This window comes from Macaca nemestrina, chromosome 5 (genome assembly GCF_043159975.1).
Source record: "Macaca nemestrina isolate mMacNem1 chromosome 5, mMacNem.hap1, whole genome shotgun sequence".
NCBI classification, from domain to species: domain Eukaryota; kingdom Metazoa; phylum Chordata; class Mammalia; order Primates; family Cercopithecidae; genus Macaca; species Macaca nemestrina.
The window spans coordinates 76,041,877-76,060,970 of record NC_092129.1 but is presented as its reverse complement, the minus strand read 5'-3'; the positions used below and the strand labels follow the sequence as shown (position 1 = coordinate 76,060,970).

Sequence of the window (19,094 nt, the reverse complement as noted above, 5' to 3'; positions counted from 1 at the left end):
GTCTCTGCCTCCTGTACGCATGGCGCCTTCCTGAAATGCGTTCTGCATCAGCCAATTCAGGTTAAAGGGAATTGGCACTAAGATGGGGCGGGGAGGAAGGGATGATTTCCACACCCAGCAAAGTCATAACAAGTATGACTGTAATTTTTAAAACTTTCCAACAGTCAACAACAATAAATACTTGTTTAATACACAAAGAAAATAAAGCAGAAGCAAAAGATCCATTTTACCAATTTAGAAACTGTCTGCCAGCCACCCATTTCCTTCAACTCAAAATTCAGATTCCTTATGAGGCCAGAGTTATTAAGTCTATATTTCTAATTAAATGGAATACTAAGTAAAATTTAAACACCCCACAAACTATCTTAATTAATTTAATCACCACTACTTACTCAGTAATCTAAGGATATCACTCTATGCTCAACAATTAATACAATGTTTAACAATTTACAAATATTTTCTGGATATCTACTTCTGTGATAGTGCCCCTACAACAATATCACTAAATGTTTATTGATGGTAGGAAAATTAAATTCTTCAATTATAAATCTTTTGAATTTATTTCCTCACCAGTTAAAAATATGACTGTTTAAAAAAAAAAAAAAAACAGGAAAACTACAGCAAACATTTTAGAATTGCTCAATAACTTACTTTTCCTAAACACTGGACAAGGTAAAAACATATCAGGAAATTTGAAAACTGCCATGGTATGGATTAGAACTAAGCTTCAAATATAAACCTGTTAGCTCTGAAAGACTGATAGGCTGCTAAGTAACTTGTTAAATTAACTAATAGAGAATCACCTCTAACTCATTTTAATTCCCTATTCGTGAGAAAATACAATCCTTGTTACTCTATTAAAATGTCCTTTTCATTGCCAAGCAGCATACAAGTTTCTTACAAAGTTTAGTCCTCACGAAAATTCCATGAGTTAAGCATTCTTTCTCATTCTTTGACAAATGAGGAAACCACACAGCACAGAGAAGCGAAGTGTCTTGCCTGAGGTCACACAGCTAGTAAATGTCTAATCTTCCAGTGCTCTCTAACCTGCTAGCTTTTGGCTCTAGCCCTTGCCCCAAGCCCCACATCTCTTTACCTGTTTCTCATCAACCAAGTCTTAGCTCATCAGACCTCCTTTGCTGTAGGAGCCTTCCTGCCTCAACTCCATCCCAGCCTAATCTATATAAAGTGACCCTCTAACATCAAAACTTGTTTCACAAAATCCTTTACACCGTACTGTGTAGCATGTTTACTTGTCCTTAATTACTGCACTGTCCATTTGTTGAAGTCAACACAGGATCCCATCACCTAGCATGGTGCCCGGTGCACAGTGGGCTCTTCACAAACATGTGCCTTCTGCCCACATTATCGCCGTGATGACACAAATCTATAGTTCCAAAGCCCTGACGTAGATGGTTCAATACAGTGAAGTAAATGAACTGAGTATTAAATCCTTCATGTTACTGATGTGAATGCTTTTCTTTAGCAGAAAAATCACCATATGAATGACACCCAAAACAAAATCCAAATTAGGATCACTTTCTCATCAATGTCACGGCACCAAAGAACAATCTCCAAGTACAGTGACCTTCCCCATAGAATAGCAAATACTGACCAAATGGATTTCCCTGCAGCTGATATTGGAAATGAATAATACATTCATTAGGAAAGTTTCAGTTTGAATACATCATCAACTACTCCATAAATACTTCTTAGATGGTGCGCTTTGAAGTACAGATATAGTCTTTCTGCATAAGAACTACAGAAGAAAACTGTAGCCATTCACTTTAATTTCCACTTTGTAAAACACCAGGAGTCTATGATAATTCACCAGGGAAAATTAAGGATCATATGTCATCTTTACTCTGTGTATCTGAAGCACCAAGTGGTGCTCAGTAAGTATTTGTTCATAATAGAATTACATTTTGTCCCTGATAGTTTTATAAATCTCAGCATTTAAAAAAAAATGTTCTTTATATATTTGAGGGAGGACGCTGGTATTCTTAGATTTGACATTCCTGTTTTGACTATTTAAGAGCAGCCCTAACCCTCCATGTGTAGTAAATTATAATTTTGCTAAGGATCAAGTCTAAATCATATATTCAGTGAAGTTGAAGCAAACACAGAAGCAAGTTACTCAGCTAATGAGAGACCAAAGTCTAGCACCCAAAAGCTCCAAGAAGCCTACTTTTAAATTTTCGCAACTTCGTTCCTTTGCAAAAAGTAATTCTCCTAAGAAGCCAGTCATTTTTTGCAGATCATCAAAGTGGGAAGGTTTAGGAAGTATAACAGAGGAATGATTGTTGGCCAGAGAAGAGACTACTAATTAATATGAGGGATGGGATATTGAATAGGACAGCAGCTTGGGTCCAATGGCATCAATCGTAGGCTCAGTGGGTAAACCAAAACCAATTTATATAACTGCTGAACAAGAGTCCCAATCAGTACAAAACCATATTCTGTAAGGGAAACTAGAGTGGAATGCAAAAATCTATGTATTTGCACAGGTCTCAGTTTATATTCACAGAATATGTCTGGGATCTAGTGTAGTTTAATAAGCTGTTCAGTGGTGCATAGCTGATTAGGCACTATTTGTTTAAAAATTCAAAGCAGCACAAAATTTTGGAGTTGGGAGGGGCTGAGCATCACCTAATTGATGCCAGCAAGGGCTTGTCCTATGTCAGCCACACCCCGAAGTGCAGCAGGACCAGGCAGAGAATGAGAAAACAAGCCCCACATGGGAAGACAGGTAGGCAGAGAAGAGAGGGGCCACATACAGATGCCACAGACACACATCCATGACCTCAGTGAAGGTTTTCAACAACCCTGCCCTGCAGCCAACATTCCAGGTAAGGAAACTGACTCCCTGCTGGAGCGCAGACAAAATGGGTGCTGAGGTCTCCGAATGAGCTAAGGTCTGACCAACTCCAAGCCCATGATCTTACCATTCCATCAGGATGCCTCATCATAGAGGCTTATTCGCTCACAAATCCTCAGAATCACCAAAATAAACTAATACACAGCAAACATGCCAGTCCCCTCGGAATTATGTCTGCTTCTTCAGAAAGATACTTGCTCAGCAGTAGCAATGTTCCACATTCCTATTTCCAAGGTCATTTATAATTCATTGGGTAAAGTGAATTTATTATAAAATATACCAGTGGTAACGCAAAATTTAAAGGGCATTAAAATGGGTGTGTAGCTTGATATATGGTCACTGAATCTTAAAAGGTGGTTCTCAAGATTTCACAAATTAGATGGCAGCTTCTAAATGAATTTTAGAATTAACAATCATTTCAATATAAGGCTATGAAATATGGTAAGTGGTTTAACTTCTAAGATGCTCATCACAAAAAGAAACAGTAGATACTAAGAATTCTGGAACTGCCTCCACTAATCATCAATGCCTCGCTTTCTGAAAGGTTTATTTCAGGACCCAGAAGCAGTAGCTGAATTTACTCCTCAGCCAGCATACATTATCTAAACAGTTACCAAAAATACCCTAGCAATCCAAGTATCTTCCTAAATCTGAACAGACTGTTTTAACTTTTTTTCCAAGAATCTATGTAATGTAGAAAACTGAGAAAAAGAAAAAGGACCATTCTATATAAATTTGAAAGTGATTATATTTTCCTTCTTTTAGTTATTATTCTCGGTAGTGGATCTGTATTTTGCTCTGGCACAAAGCCAGTAATTGATTGGTAGAAATGGAAAAGAGTCACTAGATCACATCAACTGCATCACAACAACCTACAATTGTTGTTGGCCAGATTTTGTTTTGCCAAAATGTACTCCCCCACCCGAAAAAAAAAAAAAAAGGGCAGGCCAATAGACTGCTGACCCACATGGTTGCTATCTGCACTCTGTTTAAATGAGCCAGTTCTAAGTCAATGATGTCAACACCACCACAATCCAGGTATGGAGGGAGCAAGCGTTAGCAGTGTCTCTGCATGATCCACATACCAACAGCAGCGATCTCCAGACCCCAGCTATTGTCTGTCTCTGGCACAGGGCTGATTAAGAAAGTGGGAGCTCAATAAATATTTGCCCACTGACTGTCTGGATTTAGATATTTATCTAACATATACCTCACTGCATACACAAATGCTAAATGTTTACACCTTAAAGAAATAATTATTGCTTCCCAGTACAAGCTCTTAAGTAACAGTTCATTTCCTCTCTGTGAAAGCTGGTGTTAAAAGTACATACTGATCTTATGAAGACGTGGTTACCTATCAGCAGGAGCAGCAGTTCCAGTACAATTCCAACACTTTACACCAACTAAAGACGCCTGTTCGTGAGACCAGGCAGGATCTAGAAGTCTCCCTTCACAGCTGCTTTTCAAATGTAATTCTAAAAGATCAATCATCTTAATTTAGTAATTTTCCACATACAAAGAGTTTCTGAAGTTCTGCAGAGGACTAAAAAGTAAAAACATGAGGGGGAGGCACAAATTTGGCGGCAGAGAACACTATGGAAAAGGACATGGCACCACCTAGACTCTGGGTTTGCTCTGGGTTGGCGGGTGTGAGACGCCCAAAAACTTCAAACACAGAAAGAAAAGAAAAAAAAAGTTATCACTATAAATGATTTTCCCTAATAGTGGGAAAATAAAATTAATAATTTTTAAGAGACTACAAATGCAAAAGGTGGGGGAAGAAAGGCAAGGGAAACGTGAGAACGGTAACAGTTCATTTCCACACTGTATTATCTAACCAAGGCCCAGGATTCTCTCAACAAAATACTCTCAATCTTTAAACTTTAGAAAGTTTCCCAAAAGCTGCTTTTCAAACTTTTAATAATATAACTGGCAATGAAACTACTAACCTTCGTAATACGTATCTCCAAAGAGACTAACTCTATCAGGATTACCCCAAAGTTAGAATTGAAAGAAAGTAATGTACTAATAAAAAACAAAAACAAACAAAAAAATACCATCAGCATCCTGATGGAATGTCTGTGGAAGAATTTACTCACAAACTATGAAGTGATCAGATTAATGGTTACAAAAACAAGATTATTTTACTTACAATACACATTAGTAGCTAACAATTTTAAAGAAAAGAGAAAAATATTTTTATTTCAGTTTGAGAAAAAGGAAAAGTTCTAGGGATAGATGATGACAGTGACAGCCACACAACAATGACAATGTACTTAATGCCACTGGAATGTATGCCTAAAAATGGTTCAAATAGTAAATTGTATGTTACATATGTATAGCTTACCTCTATTTTTAAAAAAATACATATATTTAATTTTTTAGCATCCCATTACAAAAAAGAAAAAATGTGGCATTATGGTCTAGGATTTCTTCTGGATTTCATCAAATATGGCTTCCCTTCCAGAGTCACCTGATAAGGAATGGCTTCTCGTCTAGTTCTCCAGCTCATCATCCATCAAGGCCCAGGAAGACACTGAGAAGTGCTCCTTACAGAAGATGGTCAACAGAGGGTGAATCTCCTCCAGATTCTGCTGCCATCTACCTGATTTTAATAATGGAAATAAGAGTAGCTATTCGTAAACCAGATATGCTTAAGACTTCAGGGCTTTAGTCTGGTGCCTGGTAATAAATCTCATCTAAGAAACAAGTTAATTTCATCATTAGTTCATCTGTCAAACTCAGCAGCCTTCTAATATTCTTGGCACTGATCCATACAGATGTGGGTTTGGAAACTGCCTACTGGATCCTATTCAAATAACTAACTCTTGCCTGGCACGATGGTTCACATCTGTAATCCCAGCACTTTGGGAGGCCAAGGTGGGTGGATCACTTGAGCTCAGGAGTTTGAGACCAGCCTGGGCAATATGGCGAAACCCCACCTCTATGAAAAATACAAAAATTAGCCAGGTGTGATGGCGTGCACCTGTAGTTTAGTCCCAGCTGCTTGTGGGGCTGAGGCAGGAGAATCACTTGAATCTGGAAGGTCAAGGCTGCAGTGAGCCAAGATCGCACCACTGCACTCCAGTGTGGGTAACAAAGTGAGACCCTGTCTCAAAAAGAAAAACAAATAACTAAATGCAAGGAAATAATTTTATTAGAATTACTCCAAGTCGAAGACTTTGAAAATAGAACATATTTAGTGAAAACTTACTGTGGAAACACATATTCTACTCTGATATAATTCACTCAGTCAATTAAAGTGAATTGCTAATTAAAACTATATAGTATATGTATATCAATCATTCCATTCATTCAGACATCAGTATAAGGAAAAATAAATGAATACTTAGGACACTCAGGTAACAACTGATACCTAAGTCATTTTATCTTCACCAAATTTCCTGAAGAAAAGTTGCTAAAGTACACCAAGATTTTAGATCAGAATTAATTCACTCAATTACCCAATTAAACCAAAAGGGCCATTGAGTCTTATTCAAATAGCCTCCAAGCTAGAGAAAAGATATTTATAACAGTTCTACATCTATGATACATAAATAGATTTTTGGTAGAGGAACAGTTTTGCCTGATGTCTCTCCCGGACACCACAGGGAACAGGGTTTGGGATTCCTCAGCCTTAAGCAAGCACACACAGCAAGTGTGCGGCACTACTTTACATATCCACAGAGAACCTGCAAAAACCTCCCTCCCGTTCAGGAAAGGGCACCCCCGAAAAGGCATGCAACCAAAACCACCCAATCCCAAAAAGGCCTAAGCAGTGGATACGGCCCCCTGAGTAACAACAGCAGTGTAAAATGTCACAAAAATTGTATAACATCCAACTTGAAAACCTAAATATTGCAAAAAAATCAAATAATGGAATTGAGTTTGATTAATATGCATGTTCAGCCTCCATAAATCTGTTATTTTATGCAACACACCACAGTTCTGTCAAACATAAATACTGATTTCAAATTTACAAATCTACACATACACCCCAAAATGGAAGTGACACGAGTGAAATATTAGTCCGTTTTCCACCCACATGGATCAAAGCACAGAGCCTCATGAGTTGAGCAGTGTCAGTCTAGCGTAGAGCTACGAGAAAAGCCTCCAGATTGAGGACACCGGCAAAAAGCTAATACAGAGACCTATGCCAGCACATCCTAAATTTACATCCCCAGTCAGTCTCCAAACTGAGTAGAAAATTTCATGGAACCCTAACAAATGTTCATCAAACCACGCATCTCCTAGGAAAGGGTAGGGTTAAATAAATGGAATGATCATCTTTTCGGTTTGCCTGTGATACTGGAATTTATCCTAGGAAAACAAGTGTTCCTATTACATCAGAAGTCATCTTTTTAGATAGATACACCCTGCCCAGAATCATAAAGAAATAAAGTCTATTAATAAGAAATAGAACTGAAAACTCAACCGTATTCTATTATACCTATTCTCTTTAAAAGGTATCTGTGTCTAATAAAACGATCAAATGAACTTATATTAAGTCTTCTTCTACATTGTCTTATATTTTTAAAGTCAGTTCTCAAACCAGAATTAATATTTTTTTAATATCAGAATAAAGACGTTATTTTCTTCAATTTCAGTAAAGGAAAATGACATTCAGAGGTTAAATATATTAGTAAAAGTGTCCAAGTGTGATCTGCATTATTTCCACATCCATAACACACTTCTGATACACTATGACATTGAGAAAAATGGAGCAAGTATAAAAAGCCTTGCCAAAAATTCATGACTAAATATAGACAAGCAGAGCCAAAGCAAAGAGGGGTTAAGGTTCCTTATTATAGACTCAAGGTAAGTATATGCTAGTCCCTAGCATATACTTATTGTTTTAGTATTAATATAAACATAAACCTAAGTGATTGCTGTCTTAAAGAGTGGCTACCACTAAAAAAAAAAAAAAAAACCAAAATATTGTCAAAAGTATGTACCACAAAAATCAGGACTCCCAATGAAAATGATTTTAAGTCATGCATAATTTCATCCCAGATGATTTAGAAAACAAAACTGCAAACATTTGTTATATTTTCTTTTTCTGTTTTTTAAATGATAGGCCTTTTCCATGAGCCACAGTTACTAAGTCCATCTTTTCTAACTATACACAGCCATCCATACTTTGGCAAATATATAAATTTAGGCCACAAAAATTTATTTACAAGATTTAAAATATCAGACACCCTAAGATTTAACTGGGAGTGATTTTATCAAATAATGTACCTCACACACATTTTAAGGTAATGAGGAACTAGTTTGTAGCTTCCTGCTTCCCATGCTAGCTAGTCACTTTTCTTCCAATGGTAAATAAGGCTCTTTTCTTAATACATTGTACTACGTTTTATAAAACTAAAAGTTAAAACAGCATTTACGGAATTCAGTAGAAATGTGGACATCATAAAACCTATGTGTATGAGTAGACCTCAATATTCCTTTTCAGACTGCTCCATCTGAATACTCATCTCACAAAAATCTAATAACAAACTGAATTGTCAAATGGCTTATTTCACTTTTTAAAAAGACCCTTCTCCTACTATATATACACGTTTTGTCCCAATTACGAAAACATTTGCCACCCAATAGAAACTATTTCCTGAAATCAAAAATGAAACTAAAAACGTATTAAAAGTCAAAATATTTCATCATTTAACAATGTGATTTAATACTATTTTATGACCTACAGTCAGGCAGTAATTTAATATTTTAGACAAATGACTGTTTCTTAGTATAATTACAACAACAAACACTAAATAATACTAGCCTTCCAAAAAGAAAAGAAAAAAGGGATTGTAAAAAAGACGCATTCCACATGTTACACGGTAAGGTACTTAAAAGAAATTCCTGAATCTAGGTCGCATGTCCATCATATTTCCCCCTACCTCAAAAAAAAAAAAAAAAAAAGCTATTCCCAAGGGTCATAGGACATAATGGATTCATTCTCATGCTAAGAAAACAAAATACTGAAAATGATTGGTACCATTAAGAAAAAAATACTCTAAAGCAACATGGTCCTACATCTGCCTCTAACTTCATTCGTCTCTAGTTTATGAAGATGTGAATTTTAAATTGCTCCTTTAAAAGCAGGCTAACAAAGCAAACCTTTTTAAAATTATGTGGATTTATTTCCATGATTCTTCTCTATAATGTTTTTCCTCGTGTGAATCAAAAACAAGCTGAAATCACAAGTTTTCTATCAAGAATAGAAAAATATATTATCCTTAAAAGCCAAACTCCAATAACTAAAGATCTGAAAGCAGTGGACAGCAGTGTTCAGCCTAGGATTCACAAGATTATTTGTTAAATTCAGCCCTTCCTTCACTCTGACAAGTCTCTAAGGTATGATTATTGTTAAAATACCTCTTCCTCAAATAAATGAGTTACATAAAAATATACATACAACGACTGTTGCTCCCCTCTAACAGATTAGAATTTTTTAAACGTTCATAATATTAACATGAAAGAAAAATTATTTGGAAAAAACACACCCAGCACAACTTGCTTAGAATATGGTTTCCCTAATTCATTGTGTAAGCAGTTCGAACAAGGCTCAAATTACCTAATCTAACAAAACAATCAAGAAAAAAAAAAATTCTTGGGGCATTTCTGTATTCTCCAAATCAAAAGCAAATTGTTAGTATTTCACAGGAATAACTGATTTTTCCCTTTTTCATTATTGTTACCTGCAAAAATATTTATGTGATTTTCTTATTTCGTTTTTTAAATATGTCAATTCTAACCAAAACTCCTCATCCATAAATATCTTTAAAAATTCAGAACTGATAAATCACAAAAAAATGAAACTGAAATCTTGTTTATGTGAATTACGCTTCACCAAAATATATTGTTGCCTATCAAAATATTGAAATTTTCAAAATTTTAATGTTATATTAAGCCCCGTGTGCTGATAGAATTCAAATTTTTCCATAGTCGAATTCGTAAAGGGGAGACTTTTATAAAGGCTTTACAAATCCAAAAATTGGTAAAATTCGTGGTTTACTTATTTTTCAATGGCCTTATCCTCAGCCTCCAATTAAAGTCCATGATATATGTAATGTGCATATTGTAAGACTGTCATCAAAGATCAGAATTTTGTAAATGCCCAATACTGGAAACCAGCGAACCGTTTTTCCGTATTTGATCCTCTTATTAATAACTATGATTCATAATAGTTTCGGCTTTAAATACTGAACCTTACATCTGCTTGTAATAGAGCTCAGTTATTATTTGTGGCAAGAATTTTTGTGACTGTACTGCTCAGCACTTCTATTTACATCAGCAGTGCTAAATGCCCAATGGTGAGAGGGGAGCCAATCAGATGGCAGATTAGATGTCAACTCAGAGGCAGCTGTCTGGAGACTATTACAGCCAGTTTACCTCCACAATTCAAATTCCAAACCTTGCAAAGGAGATCAAGTCAGTCTTTAGGCTCAGCCTACTAGCAAGAAACAGTAAGAGTGCAGGACACTTCCTAACAGCGCTGTAGGACTCGGGTGACAGCAAAATAAAGAAAATCCAAATAAATACGATCCCAAAAGATCAATTTTCACTAGTCTGCTATCTTACTGGATTTGCTGAATAAAATGCATGCCTAATCCATGATCAAAATAAGTTCAATTGATCCGGAACGTGCTCCTTTCACATAGTCTCTCTGTTGAAGGTGACTCCCTGCAAGCAGCCCGTAAGCCCAATAATGGATTTTCCTAGCTATTCTAAGGAACGAATCGATGTATTTTAGAATATTGCACCTCCACGTCGTTGTGGATTTTGGTATTATTCCTGCCAGCAAACGTTCGAGCTCGAAGCCCGCACCGAGTGTCTCTGAATGGCTTTCCCTAAGTAGGAAAAACCCACTTGCTTGTCACAAAGCTAACCTATTTTCCCTGCCTGGACCTCGGAAGCCAAGAGGGAACGTGCGGTGGCTAAAGGTGGGAAAAAGTTCCTCATTCTTTCCCCCGTTAAAGCACATTGTGGGCGCTCCCAGAGCCGATCGGGTGGCTCTTCCCCCCGACCGTCCTGGCCAGGAGAACCTATTTGTTACAAAAGCACCCGAACGGTCCCCGCCGCCCCAAACGGCGTCCCCGCGGGTGGCGCCTCGGGATCTCGCCTCGCGTTCCCAGGCCTGGGGGAGGGGGGGGCGCGGGTGCGGGCCGGCGGGGTCGAAGCCACCCGGCCCAGCCCGGCCCGGCCCGGCCCGGCGAAGCCCTCCCAGGCCTGGACAGCGCGCCGGCCCCCGGGGCGCCCAGACCGCGGCGGGAGGCGGCCGCCCGTCAAGATGGCTTTGGGCGCCGCGCCCCCGCCGCCCCCGCGGGAAGACGGGGAAAAGTACGCGGCAAAGAAAGAAACTCAGGCTCGCGGCGCCGCGAGGCCGCCGGGCGGAAGCAGGCCCGGCCGGCGCGGGGGTTACCTGGGATCTGCCCATGGTCGGTCCGGGGGTGCCGGGGCTCATCGCCGGGTGACTCCTTTGTTGCGCGGCCGCCCAGGCCGGGCTGGCAGCGGCGTACTGGGCGCCCATGTCCTTGCCCAAGCCCATGCCCGCGGCCGCCTGCTGGCCGCCCGCCGCCGCCCCCGCCGCCTGGGACTGGGGCTGCGACGGCGGCGGCGGCGGCGCGCTGGGGCTGCTGTACTCGGGGTAGCTGCCGCCGTAGCTCCGCATCATGGGGCTGGGCGAGGTGAGCAGCTGATTGAGGGTCGGGGTGGCCCCCGACGGGTGCTGGTTCTGACCGGCGAAGCGCTGGAAGCCCCCCGCCGCCGAGCCGGCGGCCGCCTTGCTGAGGCTCGCGGCCCCGCCGCCCCCGGGGCCCATCATCATGCCGCCGCCCTGCTGCCGGGGGGAGCTCAGCACCCCATACCCCGCGGACGAGCCCCCATAGCCGCCGCCGCCGCCTCCTGCTGCTGCTGCCGCCGCCGCGGCCGCCGCCGCCACAGCTCCCGCTCCTGCTCCTCCTGCTCCTGCTCCTGCTCCTCCTCCTCCTCCTCCTCCTCCTCCGCTGCCTCCTCCTCCTCCTCCTCCTCCACCGCCGCCGCCGCCCGCGCCGGGCCGGCTGTAGCCCGGATAATGGTTGCACTGGCTGTTGGGGTACCCTTCGTGGGAGTTCTGCAGGGGGTCCATGCTGCCGGGGGCCCCGGCGGCGGCGGCGGAGGCGGAGTGCATCATCCCCATCCCGGGGCTTTGTTGTCCGCCATGTTGATCAAAGCAAGGCCCAGCGCGGCCGCCGGGGCCGCCGCTCGCAGGGGCAGCGCTGCCATAGTAATTATTAAACTCCGGGACGGCCGCCGGGCCGCCGCCGCCCCCGGGCACGGCGACCGGCGGCTGCTGCGCGCCCAGGGCGCCCAGGCCCGGGTGCTCGTAGCGGCCGCCCGCCGGCTCCCCCATCTTGGGCGGCGCGTCGTCCTCGTCGCCCGGCTTGCTCAGCAGCGGCGGGCCCGGGGGGTCGGCCTGGCCGCCCGCGGCACTGTCCTTGGCGCCTCCATGTTGCGGCTGCTCCATGTCGGGGCCGGGCTGAGGCGCGCTGCCGCCTGCGCCGCCCAGGCTGTTGTTGTTGGAAATGGGATGTTGCTGCTGCTGCTGCTGCTGCTGTTGTTGCTGCTGCTGCTGCTGCTGCTGCTGCTGCTGCTGGAACTGGTTTAGCTGCTGCTGTAGTGCGTGGTGGTGGTGGAGGTGGTGGGCATGGTGGTGGTGGTGGTGGGCATGGTGGTGGTGGTGGTGCTGCTGGTGGGGCGGCGCGGCGGGGGCTTCGCCAACGGTTTTCAGTTTGTGGTTGGGGAGCAGCCCCGTCTCCATGGCCGAGCCCGGGCCCGACGAGGAGGAAGAGGACGCCGCCGCTGCCGCCGCGGAGGAGGAGGAGGAGGACAGCGCGGCGGCACTTCCAACCTCCTTGAGAGCCGCCTCGGAGCCGCCGCTCTTGGCGCTGTGGGTGCCGGCGGCGGCGGCCGCGGCGCCCGCGTTATGGGCCATGTTGAGTTCGTGACGGGGGAGCAGGGGGTGGTGGTGCACACTGTTCAGGCCGCCGCCGCCGCCGTCGCCGCCGCCCCCCAGCATGGGTCCCGGTGCCGCCGCCGCCGTGCCGCGCGCCCCCGCCTCCAGGTCCCGGGCCCCGGGCGCCGGCCGCGGCCCGGGGGGCGCCCGCCGTTCGCCGCTGCCTGCCCGCGCCCGCGCCCGCGCCGCCGCCGCCGCTGCTGCCCGCGCGGCCATGATCGCCGCGGCGTGGCGAGGCCGGGCGGGGGGCGGGGGGAGACAATAACCCCCACTTTTCAGGCCGCGGCCCCTCCTGTGCGCATCCACGCGGCCCGCCGGGAAGCCGCGACCCCCTCCCCCTCCGCAGGCCCCGCCGGAGCGCCGGGCCGGGCACGCCTTACGCTCTGGGCCTGCTCCCGCTGTGTGCTTTCATGGTGAAAGTTTTTAGTTCAGGTTTAAATGAAACTTTTCTCTTTTCCTCTCTAACCCGGATATGGGTAAATACACGACTGGCTGAGCCTATCGGGCCCAGCATGGCATGAGAGGGAGCTCCGGGCGAGCTCGAGCAACTATTATCCACTTCGCTCGCATTACTCCCGCGCACTCGCAAAACGCGGACTGGACTCGTCCCCGGGCCGCCGCCGCCGCCCGCCTCGGCGCAGCCTCGCGGGGCCCAGCCGGACTGGGGCTAAGGCTGGGGCTGGGGCTGGGGTTGGGGCCGGGGCCGGGGCCGGGGCGGCTCGGCGGCCGCTGGGAGCGCGGCGGCGTGGTGCGGCCGGAACCTGCACTTTCCCCCCGGGCCGCTGTCTCCTTGCCAACCGGGCGTTCGCGTGTTTGTTTTCACGTCTAAAAGGAACGATACAAAGGTGGAAAACGAGTCTGACCAGCAGACAAAAGAGGGAGAAGGGCTGGGAAACAAAGTTGTCTATTGGCCTCAGAGGTTACAGGGAGCCGACGGAGAAATAAAATATTTAGGCAATCTGTGCAAAAGCACGGTCTCTCCCAGGAGTTACGTAATTTTCAGAACGTTCGCCTCTGCCTTGATTTCGGGCCATCGGCGTAATTCCCACAACTTCTTCCAACTGCAAAATTGGGAAAGATTTGAAATGAAGGTTAGCCCCGGTCAGAGAGCCCTGTGACCTGTACACAGTAGGTACTCAATAAATGCTTATGACTGACTGCACCCGCCCCAAAGAGAATGTTTACATAACTCTTTTTGAGGGCACCTTAAACACGTATGTAGGCTTGTCAATGAAAACTCCAAGTATTCCCAAAGGAGCGTTTTTCTTACATGCACTTGGATGTCCTCTCTCGAGTATGTACACTGGTGTTTTCTGCGCCAACTTTCACATGAAAATTTAACTCTTGGTGCCAGAACAGCGACAGCTATGGGTTAGCTCGTATCTTCATAAATCTGTATGACACCTTTCATCATATTTCTGAGTTTGATGTGCATAGTTAACGCTCTTGATATGCATTCATTTCAAAGAGATGTGGAACGAAACTAAAATATTACAGACATTATACTTAATAAATACAACAATAATAATATAAAACAGTCAACTCTAGTCCTAAAGTAGAAATGTTCCATACTTTGTTCTCTTAAAAATTGGTGTCTTAACATTTTATGTTTGTAATATTTGCATTGTTATTAATGTTTTCAATATTTGCGTTATTAGTCACCTAGTAACATTTTGAAAAGCAAGACTTCTTAACCTTAGGCAATGACCCACTTGTACTAGTGTGGACTCAGTTTTCATTGAGAGAAAGCATTTAAAACCTGGCATAAACAATACTTAAGGTTTTGGTAGAGTATAGTTTTCCAAAATTATTTCATTCTTCAGCTTTCCATAAAAACTATTTTAGTTCATTTCCACTGCAGTGGTTGTTTGTTTGACCAAGTGTAAATATGTTACATGACTAAATGGAAAAGGATTGACGGGAAAACTGGTGACTAATTGGGGTGGGGGGGAGGGAATCAGGTGCACACTCAAGGGTCATTATAGAGTGTAGAAACAACAAATTGCAATTCTACGCAAACCACTGGAAAACGGGGTATATCGTCGTGCGTTAGAGAGAATAACAGAACCATAAGATGAATTCATGCCAAATCATTCATCAGTTTTTGCCAAGAGAATACTACATCTTTGTTAGTGTGCCTTTTTGACATTTTTTCCTGGATTTTCTCCCTTTATATATTCAAATATATACTAATTATACGCATTACACCACAGAAGTTGAATTTTTAGTTTTTCATATGCAAATATAAATATATGTCTGTTTTGTGTGTATCTATATACATATATTCTAAAATCAATTACATATTTATGCTTTTAGACATTTATAGTCAAACTAAGTATGTACACATAATCATAAAAGTGCATTTTTTCAAATTGATAAAATATATCAAAGTCAGTTCATACAAGTGTAGCCATATGTTGTAGCTTATTTTCACAACTAATCTTAAAAGGGAAAATGAGTCACCAAGTTCAGCTATGGCCCTTTTCCTTAAAATATTTTTTCATATTGGAAAATCATGAAACTAAAAAAAAATTAGTAGAGAAATCAAAATCTCTTTTAATTCCATTTGCTTCAGCAAGTCAACTAGAAGATTGGAACTAAGAGGCTATAAAATAGAGGCCCCCAGCACAATGAAATCAGTCTGCTATAAAAGGCGACACATGCCAGTTTTTCCTCCCCAATGGCAGATGCCACACCCTAAAGCAGACAGAAGGCACTGCAGCCTGTAGGAGAAGCACAACACAAAGCCGGCAGGACTTGGTTTTGTCTTTTAAACCAGGGAGAATGCTAAAATACCTTTCTAAAGCATCTTTGCTGAAGATAAGAAGTGCACTCGAATTTGTTCAACTTTTCAAACACACCTCAGGAAAACAAAATAAAAGCCTGTTTCGTTTCATTTAAACATCCAGGGCTTAATAAAGAAAACACCAATTATCAGGGGTCTGTTACAAAGTGATGAAATTGGTTCCCATTACACAAAAGCACAATTCAACCACAGGTTCGAATTTCCATTGTGTTCCTTGCCTCAACTATCTCATATGGCAATTCTACCTTATTGTTTCTTTTTGATGAAATAAGGTACTAGAAATCACTGTGCTCATTTTTCCTGATGAATTCCTTAATTTTACACCTCGTGCCTAAATTTCAAACCACAATGACAACTTTAATAAGTTACCCTAACCACAAAGAAGCCATGAGGGGAAGGCCCAGAGGCTGCCCGCGGCCACCCTGGGTCCCAGCCGACCTCCCACCCACAGGGTGCTCCCCACGCCTTCATGTTTAGCCAGAGGATTACCCATTATTTTGTTAAACATTCCTTTTTGGTTACAAAAGACTTTTTTTTTTTTTTTACTGTATGGAAATATTAATATTCAAATACTGCGCCTTTTGAATAAGTTTTAGGGCATTGAATAAAAGGCTCTTCAACTTGGCCACTTAAAGAGGATTGAGCCAGATGGTAGTTTAAGAATTCCACAGTTCTGTTCTTTTTGCCTCATGGTAGCCCATCATACTCTGTTTGCTTTCAGATTAGTCCCCTTTTACCGTTCTACTTATTTATTCGATGACTGAAACTATCACGATTCACTGCCCATCATATTTCTAACTATTCTTTATGTAATTTGGAAGCAATTTAGAATAAAGCCCTGTCAAGGTTTTACAAATAAGAACTATTAAAGAGTAAAGCTTTGGATACTTGCTTTCCTTTTAGATTTATGAGAAATGCGATGAATAGAGCTAATGGGATTTCCCTACTGATCTTGGGCAGGGACTTAAGAAATCACCAAACAATTGTCCTTTTCACTTCTCCGATTTAGATGTTAGCAGTGAATAACTGCATCACTGCAAGATATGGGATGTAGCATTTGATTTGAAACAACTATGCAAATCAATTAGGTAGGATTTGAAAAAAAAAAAAAACCTAGGCAAAAAAAATAGTTTAAATTTGGGAACTATGGCAGACGGTGTCTCTAATAAACTTACTAAGAAAATTATTGTGGGGTTAATAAACCTGGATGGAGATAAACTGCATGTAGTCATTCAACAAATTTATCTGGAGTCTACCTTGTGTCATGCCTTGAAACTAAAAGATAATTACCTTGGTCCTGTCCTTCATAGGGGAGATAAACAATTAACAATCACTGAAACCTACTAAGGTCTGCCCTTCAATGTCACATAGGATTTGGCCAGTAAAGAAGCAAGCTCAGACCTTCCCCATCCCACAGCATTTCCTGCAGCGGAACCTTGCTGGCTGCCATTAGCGGTCACCTGACCCTAATCCTCCCTCTGACACAGCTCCAGCTTGACACCTGGAACCCACCACTGTGGAGTTGGGACGTCCAGAATCTTAAGTTTAACATCAGGCTACTACAGTTTCTCTCCAAAGTGCTTAGAAACATAGTAACACCAGTGAAATACATTTAGAAACGCCTTACTACATTTTAATACATTGTACTTTTTATTTTATCCTGGACTGTCCTCTTTTGAGTGGCTTTATTACAACCTCATTTATAAATTTCTTGTAACTTTTAGACAAATGTGTGTTCAATGGCTTCTTTCCTTTTATTTCCAGTACTGTCCTCAATCATTTTGCCATTAGTGAAAATAACTTACTGAACACCTACCAGTGTTTTTCAATATTCTCCTTCTACATCACGTCAGGTAGTGATCTATGTGGCTGTTCTTAGTGATAACATGCTGCCTGGCTGGCTAAAGGTCCTGCATAGGTAACTCCTCTCTAGTTCCTCAAAAATAAATATTTGAGTAGTAAGCATATATAATCAGGTATACAAAGAAGTCACTTGGCAGTTGAATCACCTCAGTTTTCTAGAAAAGTTTCAGCAACTTACCTGAGGGCCTTCTGGGTCTCTCACAGATATGATTAATTGCTTTATAGTACAGGTAAACTTTGAGAATAAGACTATGTTTGAAACACAGTAAGTCCCAAATAACAGTAACTTGTGCATTAATGGAGCGCATTCCTCGTTTTTAGTTCACCTTGCTTTTACCCAATGACTTTGTTTCTAATTCATTATGCAAGTCAGTGAGCACCTTTAAGGGTTTGTGACAGTCATCTAATTGTCTTGGTCAGGGCCAAAGGACTTGGTTATATGCTTTTCATACACAAAATGACATAATTTCATTGAGGAATCTGCTTATTAACCCATTCCCCTAAAAATGCCCAAGTTAAATATAAGGAATTTTTTTCTCTCTCTGATTTGAAGTTACATTGCAACATCTAACTCTAAGACTTAAATTTCAGTGAGCTCTCCCTGGCATCTTCTTGGGCCCTCAGGTGACACCTGTGTCAAGCTGTACTCTGTGTAGTATAGGTGACCCTCTTTCTCAAGGACCAGACATGCCAAAAGGTTTCCCTGCCGAATCATAACCCACAATGAGCATCTGGGAAGGGGACTCCTTGCCTCAACCCCGATTATTCATTTAACAAGGAACTGTCTATCACCTACTCTGCCCTAGCCCTGTGCTAGGTGCTGTGGCCACTGTAGTGAACAATAAAAACTAATAATACGGCCGGGCGCGATGGCTTACGGCTGTAATCCCAGCACTTTGGGAGGCCGAGGCGGGTGGATCACGAGGTCAGGAGGTCGAGACCATCCTGGCTAACACAGTGAAACCCCGTCTCTACTAAAAATACAAAAAATTAGCCAGGCGTGGTGGCGGGTTCCTGTAGTCCCAGCTACTTGGGAGGCTGAGGCGGGAGAATGGCGTGAACCCGGGAGGCGGAGCTTGCAGTGAGCCAAGATCGCGCCACTGCACTACAGCCTGGGCGACACAGCAAGACTCCGTCTCAAAAAAAAAAAAAAAAACGAATAATACTTGACCACATTGAATGTACCGGATCATTCATGGAATGATCACTAATGTAGAGTTCCAAAGCAATGGGTTTTGAAGGAAAGGTACGGGGTTCTATGAGGGAAATAGCCAAGGAGCCTGATGCAGACTGGGGACTGAGGGACAGCTTCCCTGAGAAAATGTGACTTGGGCTGAACACTAAAGAAAGAGGAGAAAACATTAAATAAAGAAGAGAAAGAGTGTCACAGACAGCAGGAGGCAAGTGGGACTGGAGAGCAGGCATGCTGGGAGTGGTAGCTGAGATGGGGACCACCATGCTTGTCCCAGGCCCAGTTAAATCAGGGCTTGTGACCCAAAAACTGGGAAGTCACTAGGGCATTTAAGCAGGGGGCTGACATCAGATCTGGGTTA

The 19,094-nt window shown here is 42.9% G+C and overlaps 1 protein-coding gene across 8 annotated transcripts in view; it reads right to left on the bottom strand.

Annotated features, from left to right (window-relative positions):
• The window catches only part of LOC105478732 (AT-rich interaction domain 1B), a 447,840-nt gene extending 434,363 nt beyond the window's left edge, over positions 1-13,477 (bottom strand). For 6 of the 8 annotated variants that reach the window (XM_071096638.1, XM_071096641.1, XM_071096640.1 and 3 more), the window contains exon 1: positions 11,301-13,103. In XM_071096638.1, the coding sequence (XP_070952739.1) occupies positions 11,301-13,088 (1,788 nt within the window). In that variant the 5' untranslated portion in view covers positions 13,089-13,103. Of the gene's footprint in view, positions 1-11,300 lie in introns of all 8 variants that reach the window. The other 2 variants (XM_024791918.2, XM_071096644.1) reach the window with 1 other exon arrangement.
• Between the last annotated feature and the right edge of the window lie 5,617 nt (positions 13,478-19,094).